At 39.3% G+C, this 20,270-nt stretch overlaps 1 protein-coding gene across 1 annotated transcript in view; it reads right to left on the minus strand.

Annotated features, from left to right (window-relative positions):
• Positions 1-2,672: 2,672 nt before the first annotated feature.
• The window catches only part of LOC111865875 (caseinolytic peptidase B protein homolog), a 37,568-nt gene continuing 19,970 nt past the window's right edge, over positions 2,673-20,270 (minus strand). The window contains exons 7-10 of the mRNA XM_023854292.2: positions 13,725-13,886; positions 8,138-8,294; positions 7,519-7,712; positions 2,673-4,239 (exon numbers count right to left, since the gene is read on the minus strand). Of these exons, the coding sequence (XP_023710060.1) occupies positions 3,946-4,239; positions 7,519-7,712; positions 8,138-8,294; positions 13,725-13,886 (807 nt within the window). The 3' untranslated portion in view covers positions 2,673-3,945. The remainder of the gene's footprint in view (positions 4,240-7,518; positions 7,713-8,137; positions 8,295-13,724; positions 13,887-20,270) is intronic.

Here is a 20,270-nt window from a genome sequence, read left to right on the forward strand (position 1 = left end):
CTAAAAGACTCACAGAACGGCATTTTGTGGAGAAGATTCCAGCCACAGGAAAGAAGGCAAAGCCACAAAGAAGATGTGTCGTGTGCTCAAGACAAGGCAAAAGGAAGGATACTGTTTATTGGTGTAGTGATTGTGAAGCAGCGATGTGTTTTGATGAATGTTTTAAGAAATACCACACACAACTCCACTTCTAATCAACTTGCTTCCATCGTTGAGATAAAGGGCGGCCATATTATCAGGTAAGATTATAACACCATCTTTTAAGATTATTTCAGTGAAAAATTCATAATTATATCTCATATAGTTCAAAAGCTATGATAATTAATATAATTTAGACACAAAATTTAAATGGCCAACTAAAAAGTAATACCGCCGGAGGCACCACGAAAGCGATTTTTAAATCCCCACGCTCAAGGGTTAACCCTGATCTTATTCAAGGGAGTTCCCTGGTATCCCGCGGGATCTAATCCTGACTGTTTGCAAGGACTTAACTTGCACCAGCTGGAGGCAGGTAGGGCTGAATTGTGGTCCACTTGTCCCTCACCCGCTTCCTCAGGTCGTCCAGCGCTCTGTCCGTAGATAGGCCCAGTTGACCGGCCAACTCCTCCAACTGCTGCTTGGAGAGCTCATAAATCCACACAAGTGGCATCTCGTCTCAGCATGAAACACAACACACAAACATGAGTGCCATATACCTGCACGGCACCAGAGCCAGGGACAGGGCGTTCCACAAATACGTATCCTCACTACATTTCCCAACGCCCCCCCCCCTTTTTTTTTGTTTTTGTGTTACTAACCACTGTACCACCATGATCCAGAACCACACTCTGCTATCATTTTGAACCGATACTACTCCCATCTTCAGCCTACCACCACCAAGCATCGGTGAAGTCAGGAGCAGTTCGTTGTCGCTGGCCCTCGCATCGTGTTTACAATGCTCCCTAAGTTCGTCGTGGGAAACCAAGCTCGCAATGGAGAATAATTACTGAAGTCAATGACAGACCCAAAAATAACAATAACAATGTTTAATAAACACAAAAATAAGTTACGACAAAAATACAAAAAAATATATATACAGATAAAATAAACCTGGCTCAGTTTCTCCACCCTACATTAATCCGCATCTCACGGCATCAGCTCAACAACCTGGCCCAGTGGCATTTGAACACAAGGTCACTTCCTTCCTAGCCACATGTGGCATCAAGACAAATACATAGAATAACTAAACTGAACTAGTCTGCCACAGGCGGCATCAAGACAAATACACAGAATAACTAAACTGAACTGGTCCGCCACAGGCTAAGCAAACCTCAGTCACAGGTGGCCTCAAGTAAATAATATATATATATTTATATAAAAAAACTAACAAACTAACTCTCGTATCGCCGCCACGCCATCCCCCCCGATAGCTGGCGACTGTAAACCCCAACGTCTGTGGCCAGACCCAGAGTATGCCGAAACACAATTTTGCAACAGGACCCCTCTGAACTGAAATTTAGAAAATATCCTTGGCTGGTCCACCAGACATGCTTACCCAAGTGCATCCACTTATCAGACTAAAACCTTGCTCTCCAACATACTTCCTCCCGAGACACAGGGGTAGAAAGGAAGGGGAAATCACGTGGTCTTCGGGAGAGAAGGAGGGGGCGAGCTTAGGATCATGAAAGAAAGGGTAGCACAGAAGATATGACTGGAAGCCATGATATCACTCATTACGCGAGCCGGTCCATGCACGGCTCAATTTTGTGGCCCATCTTAGAAGTGACTAATCCTTCCTTGAAGTAAAATATGTTATGACAGAGAGTGAAAAAATGTAGTTCCTACACACAACTGATACTATTGACAGTTCCAGCAGACATAAATTGTCTCTTCTTCTTCTTCTTCTTCTTCTTCTTCTTCTTCTTCCAGTCTAATGAAAATAGAAGCTGCCAAACTAAAAAAAATATTACTACTCAATTCTGTCAAGGGCAGTTACAACTTTAAATACAAATGCATTAAGAACAACAAACTTCTTGCACTGCCATCTTGACATGAGGAAACTTTAATTTGAAGATCATGCAGATGGGAAATACTGGAGATGTTAAATATCCACAGATTCTGCAATAGCTCAGTCAATAAACTAAGTTTTTTGACAGGTGACAATACTTTTTAAAAAACTGAAGATACTTCATGAATACAAGGATGTAATTTTGTGACAATAATCTCTAGGGGAAGATCAGTGAGAATGCATTAATGTGCTGATGGTCTTCAAGCTGTTAGAAATGACTGTGGGAGAATGATACATGGACATACACACGTTACAGAATTTATGCTTCATATCTGGTAGATCCCAGATGGATATGATGGGATAGTATCTTAAAAAAATGCCACAGCTGCTTCATTCACCCCAGTTCTTCCACTTGACACTATCCAGTAGAGCAATACATTTATGTCTGTTTACCTGCAAGCAAAGAGCCCCAAGTGCCTTCATTCATTCATTCATCAGTAATGAATGAATGAAGGCACAAGAAAGTTGCTGACCCTGAAGCAGTGAAAGGACAAATCTATACCCCTGCTGAAAATAAAAAATTCTGGCTGACCAGCTAGTAGCCAGCCACTTACTCACTGAGCTATCCTCCCTCTGTCGAGGAAGTGTCAGTCCTACTTCTTGCTACAAAATAAAGTATGTAGGCTTAAAGAAATCACTTCAGGAAGTCTTTTATTGTCAAATGGAAGATGTCTACATAGAGTAGGAATGACATATTTTTGACATACCACACAAAAGACTAATGGAGTAAAAATTTAACCACAAATAAGACTGAAAAACAAGAAAATAACGAAATTATAAACCACACGAGAAACAAATAGAATCAAAGCCAAACTATATTCATATGAAAGAGTTAACAGCTGGGTTTAACAGTTGGTGCCATTTTTTTTGTTGGTTTTGTTGGCTTGGGGTTTTTTCACTTGTCAATTCTACCCTTATTTAAGGCCTTGTTAAAAATTCTATTTAAGCCTTTACACCAAAAGCTCATCTTAACCTAACATCCAGGTCGCAAACCCTTCTGTCAGTAAGAACTCTCAAACGAGATTACACACTTATCCATAACATAAATTATATTATATAAGTGAAAGTTAGATCCTTTTCTTGCTGTACACAACTGAAACAATAGCAATGGGGATCTGATACTTGTTCCTCTTCAACAGTAAAATATGTATTCTGCACCTCATACCTGACAGCACAAATCTAATCCTTGAAGCAAGGAACTTTACAATGCTGCCATTTCCTACAGTACTTCATAAATTCTGTGCATGAAATCATAAATAATGTGACACAAAGGCTGACAGCCAGAAGAGTGGAGCAAATATATTTGGCTTTTGCTGGGCAACGGTATGGTAAACACATTTCTGCGGCAACTGATAGCGACATAGCAGTAGAGGAGAGTTTTCCATGTGATCTGCACCAAGGTTATATGAGTATAACAAGGGCCAAGTGAACAAGCCAAGAATTGCAGTCAGTTGGAGGTCAGGGTCAGTGGGCAGCAGGCAGTCTGGAGTTGCATTAACAGCCATTACCTAGCAATAACCAGCAACACCAGAGTAACAAACATAAGACTTTGTATGTGCTGTAGTTGTGGTGATCTACAGAGTGTAATTCAATAAGACTATTATAGCTGTTTGTAGTTAAGAGTTACAAGCATTCAAGTCACTAACACATGACAGTATTATTTTTAACATTATTCTGTATGTACATAACTGGAACTACAGCACTGGAGATTTGATTCAACAGCAAAAACATGTGTATTCTGTACCTTCTATCTGACATCACCAATACAATCCTTGAAGCAGGGAACTCCGTTATTTTACAATTCTGCTACTTCCTATGGTACATCATTTTAACTTCTGTGTATGGAACACACATTACTGACAAAGCTTTACCTTATTCTGGATGTACACAAACTGAAACTATGGCAATGGATATTTCTTCTCATCAATATCAATGAATTCTGCACCTTCTTTCAATTTGACCCATAACTTGATGGAACCACTCCCTGACTCTGAAGCAGGTGACTCTCCTAATTTCACAATGCAGCCATTTCCTATTATACCTTGTTCATGGGCTGCAGCAAGCTGATTAACCACTCGACGTTCCACCTCATACTTTATGGAGCGTGCACCATAATGAACATCATAACCATCTGCAAGGATTGCAAGCACTGAATGCTCCCACACCAACTTTATTTTGTGTTTTTCCAAAGCCTGAAATACAAGAAACATGAAATTCTTAAAACGAGAACACTGCAACAATTCTCTGCTTTTGTACATAATGTGAAAATGTCCTTTGATATTTTTTTTTCTTTTGGTGCTACAACCCCAATTTGGGCCTTGGACTAACTCCATGAAACTCTCTGTTTCACTTCAGTTTACTAGATCTCAGACATTCTGTAGGACTCCTTGGATGGGTGATCAGTTCATCACAAGGCCTCTACCCGTACAAAAATACAGAAAAACGTATGCATACACAATGAACATCCATGCCCTGAGTGGGATTTGAACCCATGATGCCGGCTTCAGAGCAAGCAAAGACAGTGTATGCCTTAGTCCGCTCAGCTACTGTGACTGGCCGACCATCAATATAGCAACTCTGAAATATTTAAATTTTGATTAAATCTGGTATTGGAATCTGAGGATTAACTTACTTTGATCACAATAAATAATACAAGCCTTAAATACTCATCGCAACATAACATCTTGCTTGCTCTATTTATTTTCAAAAACTCTCCTCACTGTCTTTATGTGAATCAGCAGAGATTACTGAAGCATCTATTTTAACACTAACCTCCTACCTTACAGTCCAGCCCACGTGGAACAACCCAGTCTCTTTCATCTATGTAAATTTTAAATACAATTTCTAGTCAATCTTGGCAGGAATTGTTTCACTGCTGCTGCAGTCCGCAGACGTCGGCAGCAACTATGGCCTTCCTCACACAATGATTCCACTGCCTGAGGTGTTGTCCTTACCTTTTCTCCCCACAGTTTCCTCACGGTTGTCATAGTAACAGACTGGGAAGGCAGAAGGATGGAAGGTCACCAGGTGATAACTGTCTGGTGGCTACAAATTTATACAGTTCTTCAGGTAAGGTCAAGTAGGACCGCACCATAGTTCAAGTGGTTAGTCACTGGCTTCCCACTGCGGTGGCTCGGGTTCAATCCCTGGTTTGGTCAATTGGGATCTGTGGTGGACAAAGTGGTGCTGGGGCAGGTTTTCTCTGAGTACTTTGGTTTCCCCTGATAATCTTCATTCCACCAACTGCTCCACAATCGCCCTCACCTATCATCTGTGGCTGCAGCACAAGGGACTTACTCATAGTCCCAGCCCAATAGCAATAAAAAAAAAGTTCAGGTAGGATGGGGACTAGCTTTGGATGGGATGGGTTGAGCCAGAGGTCTGATCTCTAGGTCTCAAATGGACCTAGATTAACAGGGCAGAAAAAACCTGATTGCACATACACACACACACACACACCATGATCACGCACGCGTATCAAAAGTCATGAGCAACTTTCTTGCATGCAACCTAGGAAAAGCAGACGAAAGAGAGTACGGTGGTAGGTGGAACCAGCTGTTGTGTTAACCTTGGGTGTTTTGTGATGTCAATAGCTTGCATCACATGACCACGTGACATGGCCGACAACGATGTCAGAGATGTCAGCGTGTTTATGGAAGTGTGTGCATGGGTATGAGCAGTGTTCAAAGATGGGTGAAACATTTTAAAGATGGGAATACCAGCATCGAAGATGAGCCTCGGAGCAGTCGTCCTCGAACAGCCTCAACTGAACGCAACAAGGAAAGAGTGGATGAGATCATTCAAGATGACAGGTGTGTGACTGTGGACACAACAGCCCGAAAACTTGGAACAGGACACAGTGCAGTACAGGAGACGATTGAAAGCTTGGGCTATAGGAAAGTTTGTGCTCGTTGGGTCCCGCGGTTATTGACCAAAGACCACAAAGGTCGGCGAAAAGCCATCACCTCAGAACTGCTGCAGAGATACTGAGATGAAGGCGATGATTTTTTGCTCTGTATTGTGACAGGTTATGAAAGCTGGTTTTGCCATTTCAAGCCCGAAATGAAACGGCAGAGTATGGAATGGCACCATTTGCATTCTCCATCAAAAAAGAAGGCAAAGACAGTACCATCAGCTGTGAAGATGATGGGCACAGTCTTCTGGGATGCAGAGGGGTTTATTCTGGCCGAATTCCTGGAACCTGAGCAAATCATCAATGCTGCTCGTTATGTCCAGATGCTGCACAAGCTCTGTGGTGCATTGCGCGATAAACGTTCGGGATGAAACATCATCATCCTGCATGACAATGCTCACCCCCACGCCGATCGCCTCACATTGGAAGCAACTGCAAAGATGAGGTAGGAAGTTCTTCCACACCCTTCCTATAGCCCTGATCTGGCATCCTCCAACTACCATCTTTTCAGATTTGTGAAGGATCAGCTGCGTGGACAACGTTTTGAGACAAGGGAGGCAATTCAGAAAGCAGTGCATCGGTGCCTTCGGATGGCTGGAAAGGAAAATTTACAGAAGGGGAATTTTCAAACTCCCAGAATGCTGGGAGAAATGTGTACGAAGAAGTGGCGATTATATGGAAAAATAAAGAAAGGTCTGTAGAGTGAGGTGGTGTATTTGGTTTGTCAATAATAAAGCACGTTACTTTACAAAAAATTGTTGCTCATGACTTTCAGTACGACCCTTGTAGATGTATACTGGCATTGATAGTTACACTTATGTTTACAGGAATCCACTTTAATACCTTGTACTTCCATCTAGGCACGATGGCCAAATTAACTGTCATGGTTCACACTAATCACTAATACGTAATGTATCCCAGTTGGCCGAATAGTTAAGTGGTTGTTAACTCTGTAATTCCAAAAGACGTGTCCTACCATTTGAAAAGACTGGGAATAGACTGAATATAGAAGTGACTTGTTCTGAGGTGGTAGACACCTCAAGACCTTCCAGCTTCCATCACAAGTTCTGTCCCTCAAGCTCATTAAAAAAAAAAATCTCAACATGTTTACATTTCCTAATAAACTACCTTTCTCAGGGAAATCTCGACATTAAGCCCTGAAAGATGTCTGATAGATAATTCCAAAAGCGTCAGTTCAAGAAACTCCTACTCTACAATTAATGACTGCAGAGACCTGCCAAATCCATGTTCCCAAAGAAAAGCTGAGGTCCTGAAAGTTAAAAAAATTCTACAAAACATAACCAATGCTTTTGGCCTTCCCAACAAGTCACCCACAAGAATGCAAGAATGGGATCCACCTTCTACTGGATTCCCAACATGTGCAAACACAAGTTAATCCCTGTAATTAATATTATTTACAATAACAGCCAGCCATGCTGTGCAATTACAAATTTTATTACATTTTACTAGGCTAGAAGGGCCAGGGCCCCTTTAATTTTACCAGCTCTACTATAATAAGAAGAACAAAAAATTAAGTTCTTTGATAGGTTATTCATACCTTCTGTGCCCAGAAATTCAGTTCTTTAGCAACTAGCTGAAGAAGTTCTGAATGAGAAAATGGTAGGAAGTAAACGATCTCATTGATCCGACCCAGAAATTCATCTCGTCGGAAATGACGTTTCAGGACTGGCTGGACTATCTTCTCCTTGAAGTTTCGAGAGATGGTGATATTTTCTGGTGTATCATCTTCATCTTATGAAACACAGAAATATGTTTCTCAGTTGCCCAAGTTACATATTTTGAATTCATTCAAACTTTTATTAATGTGCAAAGCCAATGACTGTCCACACTTTCACATTTTGATAATTCTGCATATGCATAACATGAAAAGCAAACTATAAATGGCAAATGTACCAAGCAAGTTGGTACAGTGGCCATAAACTACAGATGTATTTGAGATAAATCTAGCTAGGCTACCAGCTATCCTGAGAATTTCTTTACTTCTCATCATCTTGTCTAGGTGAATTTTGGCACAATACATCAAAGAAGCCACTATCAGCTCTCTTCAGACCAAGACTATCATATGCATAAAATGGCTGCAAACTGGGGAGTGTATGATATTTTGTTCACAAACATTAACAACTTTACAAAAACCTTGTATATAAACTGACTAGTACCTATTTTGCCTTCAAGTCTCTTATCTCTGATCTGTTTTGCTTCTTTCCGTAATTGTAAGGCATGCTGTGCTATCTCGTCACTAGCAAGGTTCGAAGTCATTATGAAGATTGCACCTTTGCACTCAATTGTTTTTCCTTTCCCATCTGTGAGACGTCCCTGTCAAGATTAAAAAGGTTAACAAATATACAATTTATTCATCTACGGTCAATAAAGACATTACAAATTTCAAGGATTCAAAAGTAATTGGGTTTAATTTCAGAGCAGTGCCCCAGAATATTCTATTTTCTTTTCGAAATATAGACATATACTGAAAACACTTGTCATTAAGGTTATGTATTTGAAGATTCTGAAGGATTATCTATTCTAAATTTAAATAATACAGTGATATCTCACTACTGTGTATTTAAAATTTACTATATTGAATCTGAAGCTCACTGTCAAACTCTAAAAACATTCAGTGTTAACTACTTTATTATAGCAAAGATTTAATTACCGACTAGGAATGTCTGGAACTCCAATATGGTACACTTTGCACATGAATGTGTTTGCAGAATAATTAACTTTTATCAGCCATGCATCATACTACTGCGTTGGCTGACCTGAGGTCTGGCTTGCCATGTGCTGCATTACTGTGTCACTAAAATACTCCTTTACTTCAAGCCAGACTACAGCAGTAATGACACTGTAACTTCCAGCACCACTGCATACAGCCCTCTGTTATGCTCCCCAGCTATGAGATACTTATTAACATTGATCATAGCAGGGTCAATGCTATCATGAAAGGATCATGGTCCACTCATGTCTTGTCCATGTGATTTTTATGGCATTCTCACTTGTCAGCTCTGAGGCAGCAAACACCTGAATGAGCCAGAATGAAGACTAACATAAATAAAAGTTGTCTCTGTGTTTGTTCATGAGGACAGTGAAGGAAGACCACCACATGAAATTTCGAACACATTAACCATCTAGTACTAATACACTACTGGGAAAGTGACTAAAATAAGCACAATCTACTTTGCAAAGCCTGGACTGTCAGATGACTTCTATATAATGCAAAAGGAAGAATTTTCAGTGCGATATGTATACTTGATAAAAGGCCAAGCATGTTCATAAGAGATAAACCCATCCTCTTGTCAGAGAGGATGTTATATAAGGACTATGACCACAAGGGTTCAGTCATAATAAAAATCTCGTCATGAGCCTCAAGAGGCCTGGTGCCAAGACAAAGTGATTGGCAGTAAACCACATGTTGTAATGTAGCTCTGACTTGGAGTAGAAATTTTTCCCACATGCTCTTTGCTGATGGGTGAATGAGGAGCACAGAGAGGACACTGAGGGGTTAAGACTACAACCAAGAAGAATCCAACAGATAGTAACTTGCTAACATTATTATATTATTGGGAAGGTGACACAAAAGTGATTCATTATAAAGTTATAGAAGTCAAGTTCCTCAGAAGTATGTAATAGTGAGATGTCACTGTAGTTTAAATCTTGCCTGAATACAAATTTATCAAGTTGTTACAATGATCTAAGTTATCATTATCGCAGCAATTTTTTTTTGCACAGTTGCTATAATACGTCTATTTTCTTAAAAATTACCACAGTAAAATTTGGATGTTTTTAACATTTTAAGACCTTATCTTGAATGGCACTAGCATTGCTCCTGACTCAGGTAACAGCCAGCACATTAGAACTGTTAGAGAAAATAAGTTCTGATTATCAGTGCTACGTTTCATCATGGTATAAAGTAACTTTATGCATAGAAACTCAGATGAAAATTCATGAGACTATCCTTGCAGCTTGGTCAAACTTGCAAAAACATGCCTATCAGCTTCTACATTTCTGTTTGTCTGTCTGGCACTCTGAGTGTTAATATACCTTGAGGACTGGCAAACTCATTTTCAGAAAATCTGATACTGGGCCATTTTACTAAAATTTGCTGAAACACCACAAGTTTGGTTAATTTCAGACATTATAATGATCGCTTTACATGAAGACATATGTGCATCTCTGCACATAATATATGTAATTTACTAATCATGTAATTATGAAACTTTAAGAATATTATTTTCCTATATTGTGTACCATTTTAGGTTGTCACAAAATGAATGCAAGCAACAGAACAAGCACAGATCTCTGTTCTTTTACAAATAATCTGTCATGTAACCCTTGAAGTTCAGCAGAAATGCCAGAGATGGCAGATATTATAAAAGGTTAATCAACTTCATTCAGTGTGACTGATAAAATGTTTTTTCTTTCTTTCCTTTTTAATCCTTCCTCCTTGACATGTTTCGGTCTTAAGAGACCTCTTCAGAAGGATATATCCATACAGGCAGAAACTACTATTACAATGTGTTTGGTCAATATCAATACAATACAATATCACCACAATGCCATGAATACAAAATCCAATCCCCCAACAACTACAGCAACATGCATGAATACATTAAAATATTTATAAATTATTCCAATTTGTCTCTCTACAAGTGTGGTTTAAAAGATTTTGTTAAAATTTTATATTCATGGCATTGTGATGATACTGTATGTACGTACTGATAATGACCAAACACACCGTAATAGTAGTTTATGCCTTTATTGATATATCCTTCTGAAGATGGGTCTTCAAAACCGAAACATGTCAAGGATGGAAGATTAAAAAGGAAAGAAAGAAAAAACACTGTATCAGTCACACTGGATGGAGTTGATTAACCTTTTAATAATATTGCTAGTGTAATGGACCAGAATGAACCAATGAAATGGCAGATATATTCTCATGAAATACATCTTCCAAATAATATAAAGACAAATACAGTTCATGAGATATTTTGTAAGACATAACTACAGGGTGATTCATATAGAACCGGCCCAATGAATTGAGCCGTAATATAAAATATACCATACAGATATTAAAGTAATTTACACGTCTTATCTTGGATTGTGTGCCGTGATCAGAGCAGGTGTTGAAAGTGTCCGCCGTTTCCAAGTAGGCACGCTTCCACCCGTGTTTGCATATTCGGCGTGACTCCCTGCAGTGTTTCTTCAGTGATATTCCTGATTTCAGTCGAAATGTTGTCCTTTAAATCCTGTAACGTATGCGGTTTGTTTGCATACACCGTCCTTCAGTAAACTCCAGAGAAAAAATTCGGGCTGGTAAGGTTGGGGGATTTTGGGGGCCACATCTTTTTAGAGACGACGCAAAGGGGGAACAAGCTCTCAATCAGTTCCATGAACATGTTGGACATGTGGCATGTCGCTGAATCCTGATGAAAACAACCCTGTGTAAGTTCCACATCATCCAGCTGCTGCACAAAATCGTAAAAGATATGGTAGTATAAGGTGCTCTCCACAGTCGTGTCGAAGAAGATCAGTCCAATGATTCGTAAACCAGAAATGGCACACCACACACTCACTTTTTGTGGGTGTAGTGGTGATTCAGCAATCTCATGTGGGTTTTCAGACGCCCAGATCCTGGAATTTTGTGCGTTTACATATTATGATAGGTGGAACCATGCTTCATCAATAAACCAAGTGATATCCAAAATTCTGGGGTTATCGCGCACGAATTCCCAAAACCATAAACAGCACCGTACCTGTTTGTCTTTATCATCATCACCCAATTCCTGAACACTGGTGATCTTGTAGGGAGGACGATTCGCTTTCTTTGCAGCCCGTTGACATGTTGAATAAGAATGCCCTGTTTCTTGGCTTAGATGTTGTAATGATTTCTTGGGAGACTGCAGTAACCTGTCCTGCACAATTGCAATCGTTTCTTCTGGCATTTCTGGGCGATTTTTACTATGTTCACTTAAAAGTGTCCCTGTCCTTTCCAATTTCTGAGCCAAGGACTGTATAGTCGATTTCGCTGGCTTCTTGCGAACTCCAAACTTCCTCTTGAATTCCAATTGTGTATTTGCAATCGAGCATGTCACCCAGTACATGTGCATGAGAAACACTCGCTGTTCAACAGTGTACTCCATGACTGTCGCCTGCGCACTGCACACATGTTTCGGGATTGTCCTTGACCTTGCAGCATAAGGGTTGCCACTTGCCGGATCATGCGCACACCATTCGACTCAGCATGGCCCACGGATTATTATTTCGTAATTGTGAGCGGTTATATGCATCACCTGGGGAATTATTAGCAAATTCATCAGGCCAGTTCTATACGATTCACCCTGTATAATGTTACTACTGACATTTAAATGAGATTTTATATATGTTACTTGAGCTACTCTCTGATAAAATATTTATGAGAATCATCTACTAACTAATACAAAATATAAGCACAGATGCTGAAGTCTTAATACCATCAGAAATGGCTTCCCACAGGCACTTAAAGGAAGAAAAGTTACAATGGAAACTCCTCCATGCAGCTCTTAACACTTTGCGGACTGGTGGCATATTTTTAGGCCCAGCGCTTTTAAACGTGGCAGACCGGTGGCATATTACTATGACTTTAGGACACGTTATGTTAAAACACACTATACCTTGCTCTGGCGCCAAGCAACTGCAATGAATACCGCACAATAAATCTTTGGAATGTATGCTAGGTATTTAGTAACTTGGCCTGGTTGGCTAGGGTCTCCACTCCAAAAGAAAATAAACTTTGCCCCTTCCAGCTGTTTATGTACCAGATAGGAAGTTAGTAGGGGAATATGTTTCAAAGTCAAAAGCGGTTGAAGGCAAAGTGTTCTCTCTGACTTGTTTATGGAGGTATCTGACATGCCTTGTGGAGGAGTGGTGATTAGTGACTCAGACAGTGGAAGTGACAGGGGTCAACAAAGAATTGTGGCCACAGATAATAAAAGTGAAAGTTGCCTTGTGGCTTATAAATTGTGCCATTTTCAATTCATTTTTTGGTTTACAAAAATCTTAACCGTGATTCTAAATTGAAATACAAAGCACTTCTGATGAATGCCAGATGGTGGTGGCAGAACCAAGGTCACACAAAGACTTAGTATGACCGGGCCCTTCAACTCCCACCACACAAAGGCCTCATGTGGACCCACCAGGGTGACTCTCGAGTGATATGCCTAAAAATACCCTCATGAAAATTGTGAAGAGTGAACATTCCAAGGGGAAGAATCCTTCTAGGCAATGCCATGTTTGCACAGTTCACAAAAAAAAAGGACTATGACTGTCTACATTTGAAAGTGTATAATGCCACTTCACAAAGGGGAATGTTTCCAGAAATATCACTCTCAAGAATTTCTAGGAGCATTGGTAAGTGTTCTCCAAAAATTTTAGTTCATAAAATTAATTAGGAGATTTTATATTAATTTTTAAATTGAACAGTGCACAAGTTAGGGTAGTAGGTATAAAAATGCCGGTCCCCAGGGTTATTTAAATATTTAAATTGCCGGTCCGCAAAGTGTTAATATATTAACATGCATAACAATTCAAACTTCTTAGCCCTTATCACATCAACTGATTGAAGTTCTCAGACCATTTAATTTAAATGCCCTAAATTATGGTATACTATATGTGACATGCAAAATTTAGAATACCTATGTTCTCTCATGTTAAGATATGATACAGCGTTAAAGAAAACTGACTGTAATATCCGATGTGAAACCATAACTTTACCTCATCAAACAACTGCAAAAGGACAGTCAAAACATCAGGATGTGCTTTATCAACTTCATCAAACAAAACAACAGCATTTGGAAACATCGAAAGTCTCTTGGTCAACTGGCCTCCATCATCATGTCCAACATAACCAGGAGGAGCACCAATCAGCTTTGCAACCTAAATAAACAGAACGTGTTGTTATAAGCTATGCACCCTTCAGAAATACTCAGCATCTGTCTGTATAACATCAGTCACTCTGTAATCATTTCATTCACCTGCAAATCTCTACAAACGAAAAAAAAAAACACTGTGGTTTTAATCCGCAAGTGAACACTACCAACTGAGCGACCACCGCTTTTCAACGAAGTTAGTGGCAACTTTAATGGCTAAAGGGTGTTGCGTGGTCAGTGCAATGAATCTCCACAGCCGTTGGTTTCGGTTTTCCAGACCAGAGCCACTATTCCCTTGAAACAGCTCAATTATCATCAAGAGGCTGAGTGGACCCCGTTTCAGGCCCACTACTTCTTATTAAATCTGGTAGCGCCGGGAATCCAAACCGGACCTCTGGATCTGTAGCCAGGAACTCTGACCACTAGATGACAGTAAGCATCTCTTAACCTATTCGTGACTCTATTCAGATAAACTGTAACCCCAGACTTCACCATATTTGGGTCATTCCATGTGAAATCATCGAGAAAGGTCACTCACCATTTTTAAAAAAATTAAAAATTTGTACACTTATTTCTACATATTTTCACGCCTCAAACAAAATGTTAAAAAAATTGTGATCCGCATGGTTCTCCTGGTACAGCCGTTTTTATAATGCGAAAAAACTCGTTTTCGACTCAAATGGAGGTTTGCGTTATCTTCTGTATATCGACAACTATTGAAGCTAGACACTCCAATAAAAAACCAATTTGTTCCTCATGATATGGACAACAAATCATATCATTATAAGGTTTTACTCAACTCACTTCCTCTAGGTATAATTAAGCTTGAAACTTACCTATCGATTTTGGGAAAAACGTTATTTTTGACCTTCAGAAACCAACGGGAGGGGTAAAGTATCAGATCTGTGGTTTCTACCCTTTTGTTTTCTCCTACATGAAGAATATAAACACACAGTTTTGAACACAGTATCTATTTTCTAAAATTTTCCAGGAGCTTCCAAACTTTGCTCTGGGCCCCAAATCGGCCATTTTTAACGTCTCATATCTCCGGTGGGGAAGCTCCAAAAAATTTTAAACTCATAGCAAATAATGCTCTATTCCAGAGTAACGTGGAGTTAAAATTACAACTTTGATATTCAACTAATAGCGAAGTTTCTACAATGCGAAAAAACGCGTTTTCGCCTGAAATGGAGGTTTGCGTTATCTCCCATATCTCGATAACTATTAAAGCTAGAGACTCCAATAAGAAACCAATTTGTTCCTCATGATATGGACTATAAATCATGGTATTACAAGGTTTCACTCAATTCACTTCCTCTAGGTCTAATTAAGCTCGAAACTTACCTATCGATTTTGGGTGAAACGCTATTTTTGACCTTCAAAAACCAGTGGGAAGGGGAAAGTATCAGATTTGTGGTTTCTACCCTTTGTTTTCTCCTACAGGAAGAATATAATCACATAGTTTTGAACACCATACCTATTTTCTAAAATTTTCCAGGAGCTTCCAACCTTTGCTCTGGGCACAAAATCGGTCATTTTTAACATCTCATATCTCCGGTGGAGAAGCTTCAGAAATTTTGAAATTCATAGCAAACAGTGCACTATTCTAGAGCAACTTGACGTTAAAATTACAACTTTTATATTCAACTAATAGCGAAGTTTCTATAATGCGAAAAAACGCGTTTTTGGCTCAAATGGAGTTTTGCGTTATCTTCCATACCTCGATAACTATTGAAGTTATAGACTCCAGTAAGAAAGCAATTTGTTCCTCATGATATGGACTATAAATATGGCGTTACAAGGTTTCACTCAACTCACTTCCTCTAGGTCTAATTAAGCTCAAAACTTACCTATCGATTTTGGGTGAAACGCTATTTGTGACCTTCAAAATCCAGTGGGAGTGGGAAAGTATCAGATTTGTGGTTTCTACCCTTTGTTGTTTCCTGCATGGGGAATATAATCACATAGGTTGAACCCCGTACCTAGTTTCCAGAATTTTAAAGGAGTTTTCAAACTATGCTCTGGGCCCCAATCAGCCATTTTTAACATCTCATATCGCCAGTGCAGAAGCTTCGAAAAATTTGAACTTCATAGCAAATAATGCTCTATTCTAGAGTAACTTGGAGTTAAAATTACAACTTTGATATTCAAGTAATAGCGAAGTTGTGAGCACTTTAAATTTTACAGATTTTGCAGAAAATTGTTCAAAGTTTTCATTGGGTAAATCAACAGGCTACACTTCACCCTTTTGTGTATTACTACAAGGCGGACACTATAAGAAAATGCCCAAGCTTGTGTATAATCAGTGATCATGTAAAGCACTATAGAGCCACAGTTTATGTGTTCCAAAAATTTCTTATCGCTGATATAAGAGAAAATGTGCCTTCAGTCAGGAAAGTTATTTATTTCAGTGATGGCGCTGGAAGCCAATATAAAAACAAAAAAAAAAATCTTTCCAATTTATGTCATCACTATGAAGACTTCGGACTTGAAGCAGAATGGAACTTCTTTGCCACCTCGCACTGGAAGAATGGCTGTAACGGTATTGGCAGCACAACGAAGAGGTAAGCAGCGAAAGCTGCTGGAAGCCAATATAAAAACAAAAAAAATCTTTCCAATTTATGTCATCACTATGAAGACTTTGGACTTGAAGCAGAATGGAACTTCTTTGCCACCTCACACGGGAAGAATGGCTGTGATGGTATTGGCAGCACAACAAAGAGGTAAGCAGCGAAAGCCAGTCTTCAAAGAATTCATTTTAATCAAATTATGTGCCCGCTAGAACTGTAAATATTCTGCACAGAAAATATCCCAGGAATAGTTTACTTTTTTGTGCCAAAAGAGGAAGTTGCAAGAAATGAAATAATTCTAAAAAGCATGTTCCAAAAGTGCAAAACTGTGCTCCACACAAGAGAAAAACACGGTCAGGTGTTATAAAACATCCAAGTCCGATGATTTCGAAGAATCCATGATAGCGGACACTTACTGAACTACATGTACTTTCAAACAAACTGGAAAATATTCATCGGAGTACACAAAGAACTAATACCATTGGATGCAGGTAAGCCAATTGTTGAGGTATTGGTTATTATTTTGGTAAAATTCAAAGTGCTCACAACTTCGCTAGTATTTGAATATAAAAGTTGTTTTTAACTTCAAGTTGCTCTAGAATAGTGCACTATTTGCTATTCACTATTCAACATTTTCAAAGCTTCTCCACCGGAGATATGAGATGTTAAAAATGGCCGATTTTGGGCCCAGAGCAAAGTTTGGAAGCTCCTGGAAAATTTTGGAAAATAGGTACGGTGTTCAAAACTATGTGCTTATATTCTTCATGTAGGAGAAAACAAAGGGTAGAAACCACAGATCTGATACTTTCCCCCTCCCATTGGTTTCTGAAGGTCAAAAATAGCGTTTTTCCCAAAATCGATAGGTAAGTTTCAAGCTTAATTACACCTGGAGAAAGTGAGTTGAATAAAATCCTGTAATGATATGATTTGTTGTCCATATCATGAGGAACAAAGTGGTTTTTACTGGCGCCTCAAGCTTTAATAGTTATGAAGATACAGAAGATAATGCAAACCTCCATTTGAGCCGAAAACGAGTTTTTTCGCATTATAAAAACGGCTGTACCAGGAGAACCGAGCAGATCACAGTTTTTTAACATTTTTTTTGAGGTGTAAAAATATGTAGAAATAAGTGTACAGATTTTGAATTTTTTTAAAAATGGTGAGCGAACTCTCTGGATGATTTCACATGGAATGACCCATTTGAGAACTAATGCCATTACTTCATACTATTTAACACTGCAAGAAGTACCTCAAGAAAGGAGCTGATAGGTGAAAATAATACTGTCCCCATATACAATGTATCTCACAATATACACTCAACTCTCGATTATCCAGGGGCAGATTAACCGGTTGGCGGCTTTTTTGAGGCTTATATATTGTTTAATATTCATTCACTTTTGTTTCACATGGTGAGTTGTAACACCATTTTCGCACTAGTGTGAACCGAGCTCAGCATTTTTTGGTCCTGTTATACTAACAGAATGTTCTAGGGTAGGGGTGAAAGAATGCAAGGATTTGTGGAAAGTTTCAAGGACAGATATACAGCCCCAATTAGTCTCTTTGTATCGATCTTCAAGTGCGTTAGCAGAATGTCAGGGTGTAAAAGGCAGCGTGTTGTGTTAAGTATTCAACAGTAACTCGTGTGAGCCTGGCTTCGAAATGTTAAGCAGTGACAAAATCGTAAGTTAAGTGCGGGTGCAGTCAGAAGAGCGGGAAGAAAGTGAGAATGAGGAACGGGTGGACAGTGCTGCTAGTAAGAAAGTATCACATGGTGCTGCTCTTAATCATTCGGAATCCTTACTAGGCTATCTTGAGAGTGAAGAGAACAATTTATTAAGTGACAAGCTAATATTACGTAGGCTTCATACGGATATCCGTAAAAAGGAAAATGCCGCGAAAAAGCAAATGACAATATTAAATTTTTTAAGTGTTAAGTGTAAATATTTGTAAAAAGTGTTGGATGTTGTTGAAGACTGTGATTGAAATAACTAATTCATACTTCAGTGTAATGTGAAAAAGTATTAAATAGGCCATGAGATGACATAAAAATGAGGTTGAATAAATTTAAATACAGGTAGGCCTGTAGTATTATGAAGGTACAGTATTACAGTACTACATTTAATAAAATTAATCTTTCGATTAATCGTGATTTCCATCCCCACCATTATCCAGGATAATCGAGAGTTGAGTGTATATTACTATTAGATGGGAGAGTAACATGAGCACCAAGACTGAGAACAGTAATATACAAACAAGCATTTAGGCCCGGACAAGGTTAACCCTTTTGCGCGGTCATTTAAATTCCGCTGCCATCTCTCCAGCGGTAATATATTCAGCCGGCCATTTAAATTTTGCTCGAAAATGATTTATTCATCATTGTTCTTAAATTATATGATAGGAACATGAAACTTTCACTAAAATGATCTTAAAAGGTGGTTTTATAACCTTACCTTATAATATGAGTGCCCGGTATCTCGGCAATGGAAGCAGATTGTTTAGAATTTGAGCAGTGTAAGGTAGGCCTTGAAGCATTCTTCTAACACAGCGCTTCCCCACATTCACCACACCAATACTGCGTATCACTCATTTGGCTCTTTTTTCCGTAAACAAAACATCTTCTGTGTGGCCTTACCTTCTTCCCCGTGGGGGGAATACAAGAGGAAATGTCTCTCCGTGAGTCGTATAGCTTGCCAGATTAGCTGCAGTAAATTCAACGTTACGAGTTATCATAACAAGGGGTTGTTGCTATGCCTTTGATATTCCATTCATTTTGGCGGCAGCAGATGTCGTAGGGGTGACCACAGAATTCATGAAGTTATTCTAAGAACTGGCTGGTATGTAGTGCACGAAAGCAGAGCTTAGCTGGCTCAAAAAAAATATTTATGGTCATCCCTCGAAACGACCACCAAGGTCAGTACGATAAAATGGCGTCAACTGGAGCGATAATACATGAAGGAATGAGTTCTTTNCTGCAAGACAGGCATATGTAACGATCACTTAGCGCAGATAAACTCGTGTCTCATTATATACAGTTCTTGTGACAACAGGCCAGCGAAAAATCTAACAATCTACAGCAAAACCATCAATTATTATGGGCGTCATAACATAGGTGTGCAGCTGGACGAAACATAGACGTCGAACCCCCGCAGACGATTTAAATACCTGACGAAACATACACGTCAAACCACACTGAACGGTTAATGAATACTTTTCTTGCATGTTTATGGTTTCCTTAAACTGGATCAAGCTGAACCATTAAACCAGAGAAAACCACATGAGACAACTGGGCAGTTTCTGCTGATCTAACTGATTGTTAGGGGAAGGTTTTCTATCACAGTCTAATTCATATGAATGTGAAGACAATATAATAGTGTTAAATGTCTGATTTTCAGCACTTTCTAATCCTTATTTTGGGCATACAGTCTCAACCAGTACAGGCAATATATTCATTTTAATATTTTGTTGCATTATATCCTTGAAGCTTGCTTCTGAATATTCTTCTGTTAACACAATTTTCAATTCTGACACGCCATTTATTTGCCCATGTATCCAAGCACTATGTTGGCAGGCCATGACATAGCTCAAGCGGTTAGTAGCCGACTTCCTGGGTTCAATCCCGGGTCTGGTCAGGGGGATTTGTGGTGGACAAAGTGGTACTGGGGCAGGTTTTCTCTGAGTACTTCAGTTTCCCCTGCCAATCTTCATTCCACGAAATTCTCCATCATTATAATCACTTTGGGCAGGCTACAATAAGCCAATCAATGGCCTCCATGCCAAGTGTACCCAGTTAGACTCAACCCCCACTAAAAAAAAAAAAAAAA

This window comes from Cryptotermes secundus, unplaced genomic scaffold (genome assembly GCF_002891405.2).
Source record: "Cryptotermes secundus unplaced genomic scaffold, Csec_1.0 scaffold1467, whole genome shotgun sequence".
NCBI classification, from domain to species: domain Eukaryota; kingdom Metazoa; phylum Arthropoda; class Insecta; order Blattodea; family Kalotermitidae; genus Cryptotermes; species Cryptotermes secundus.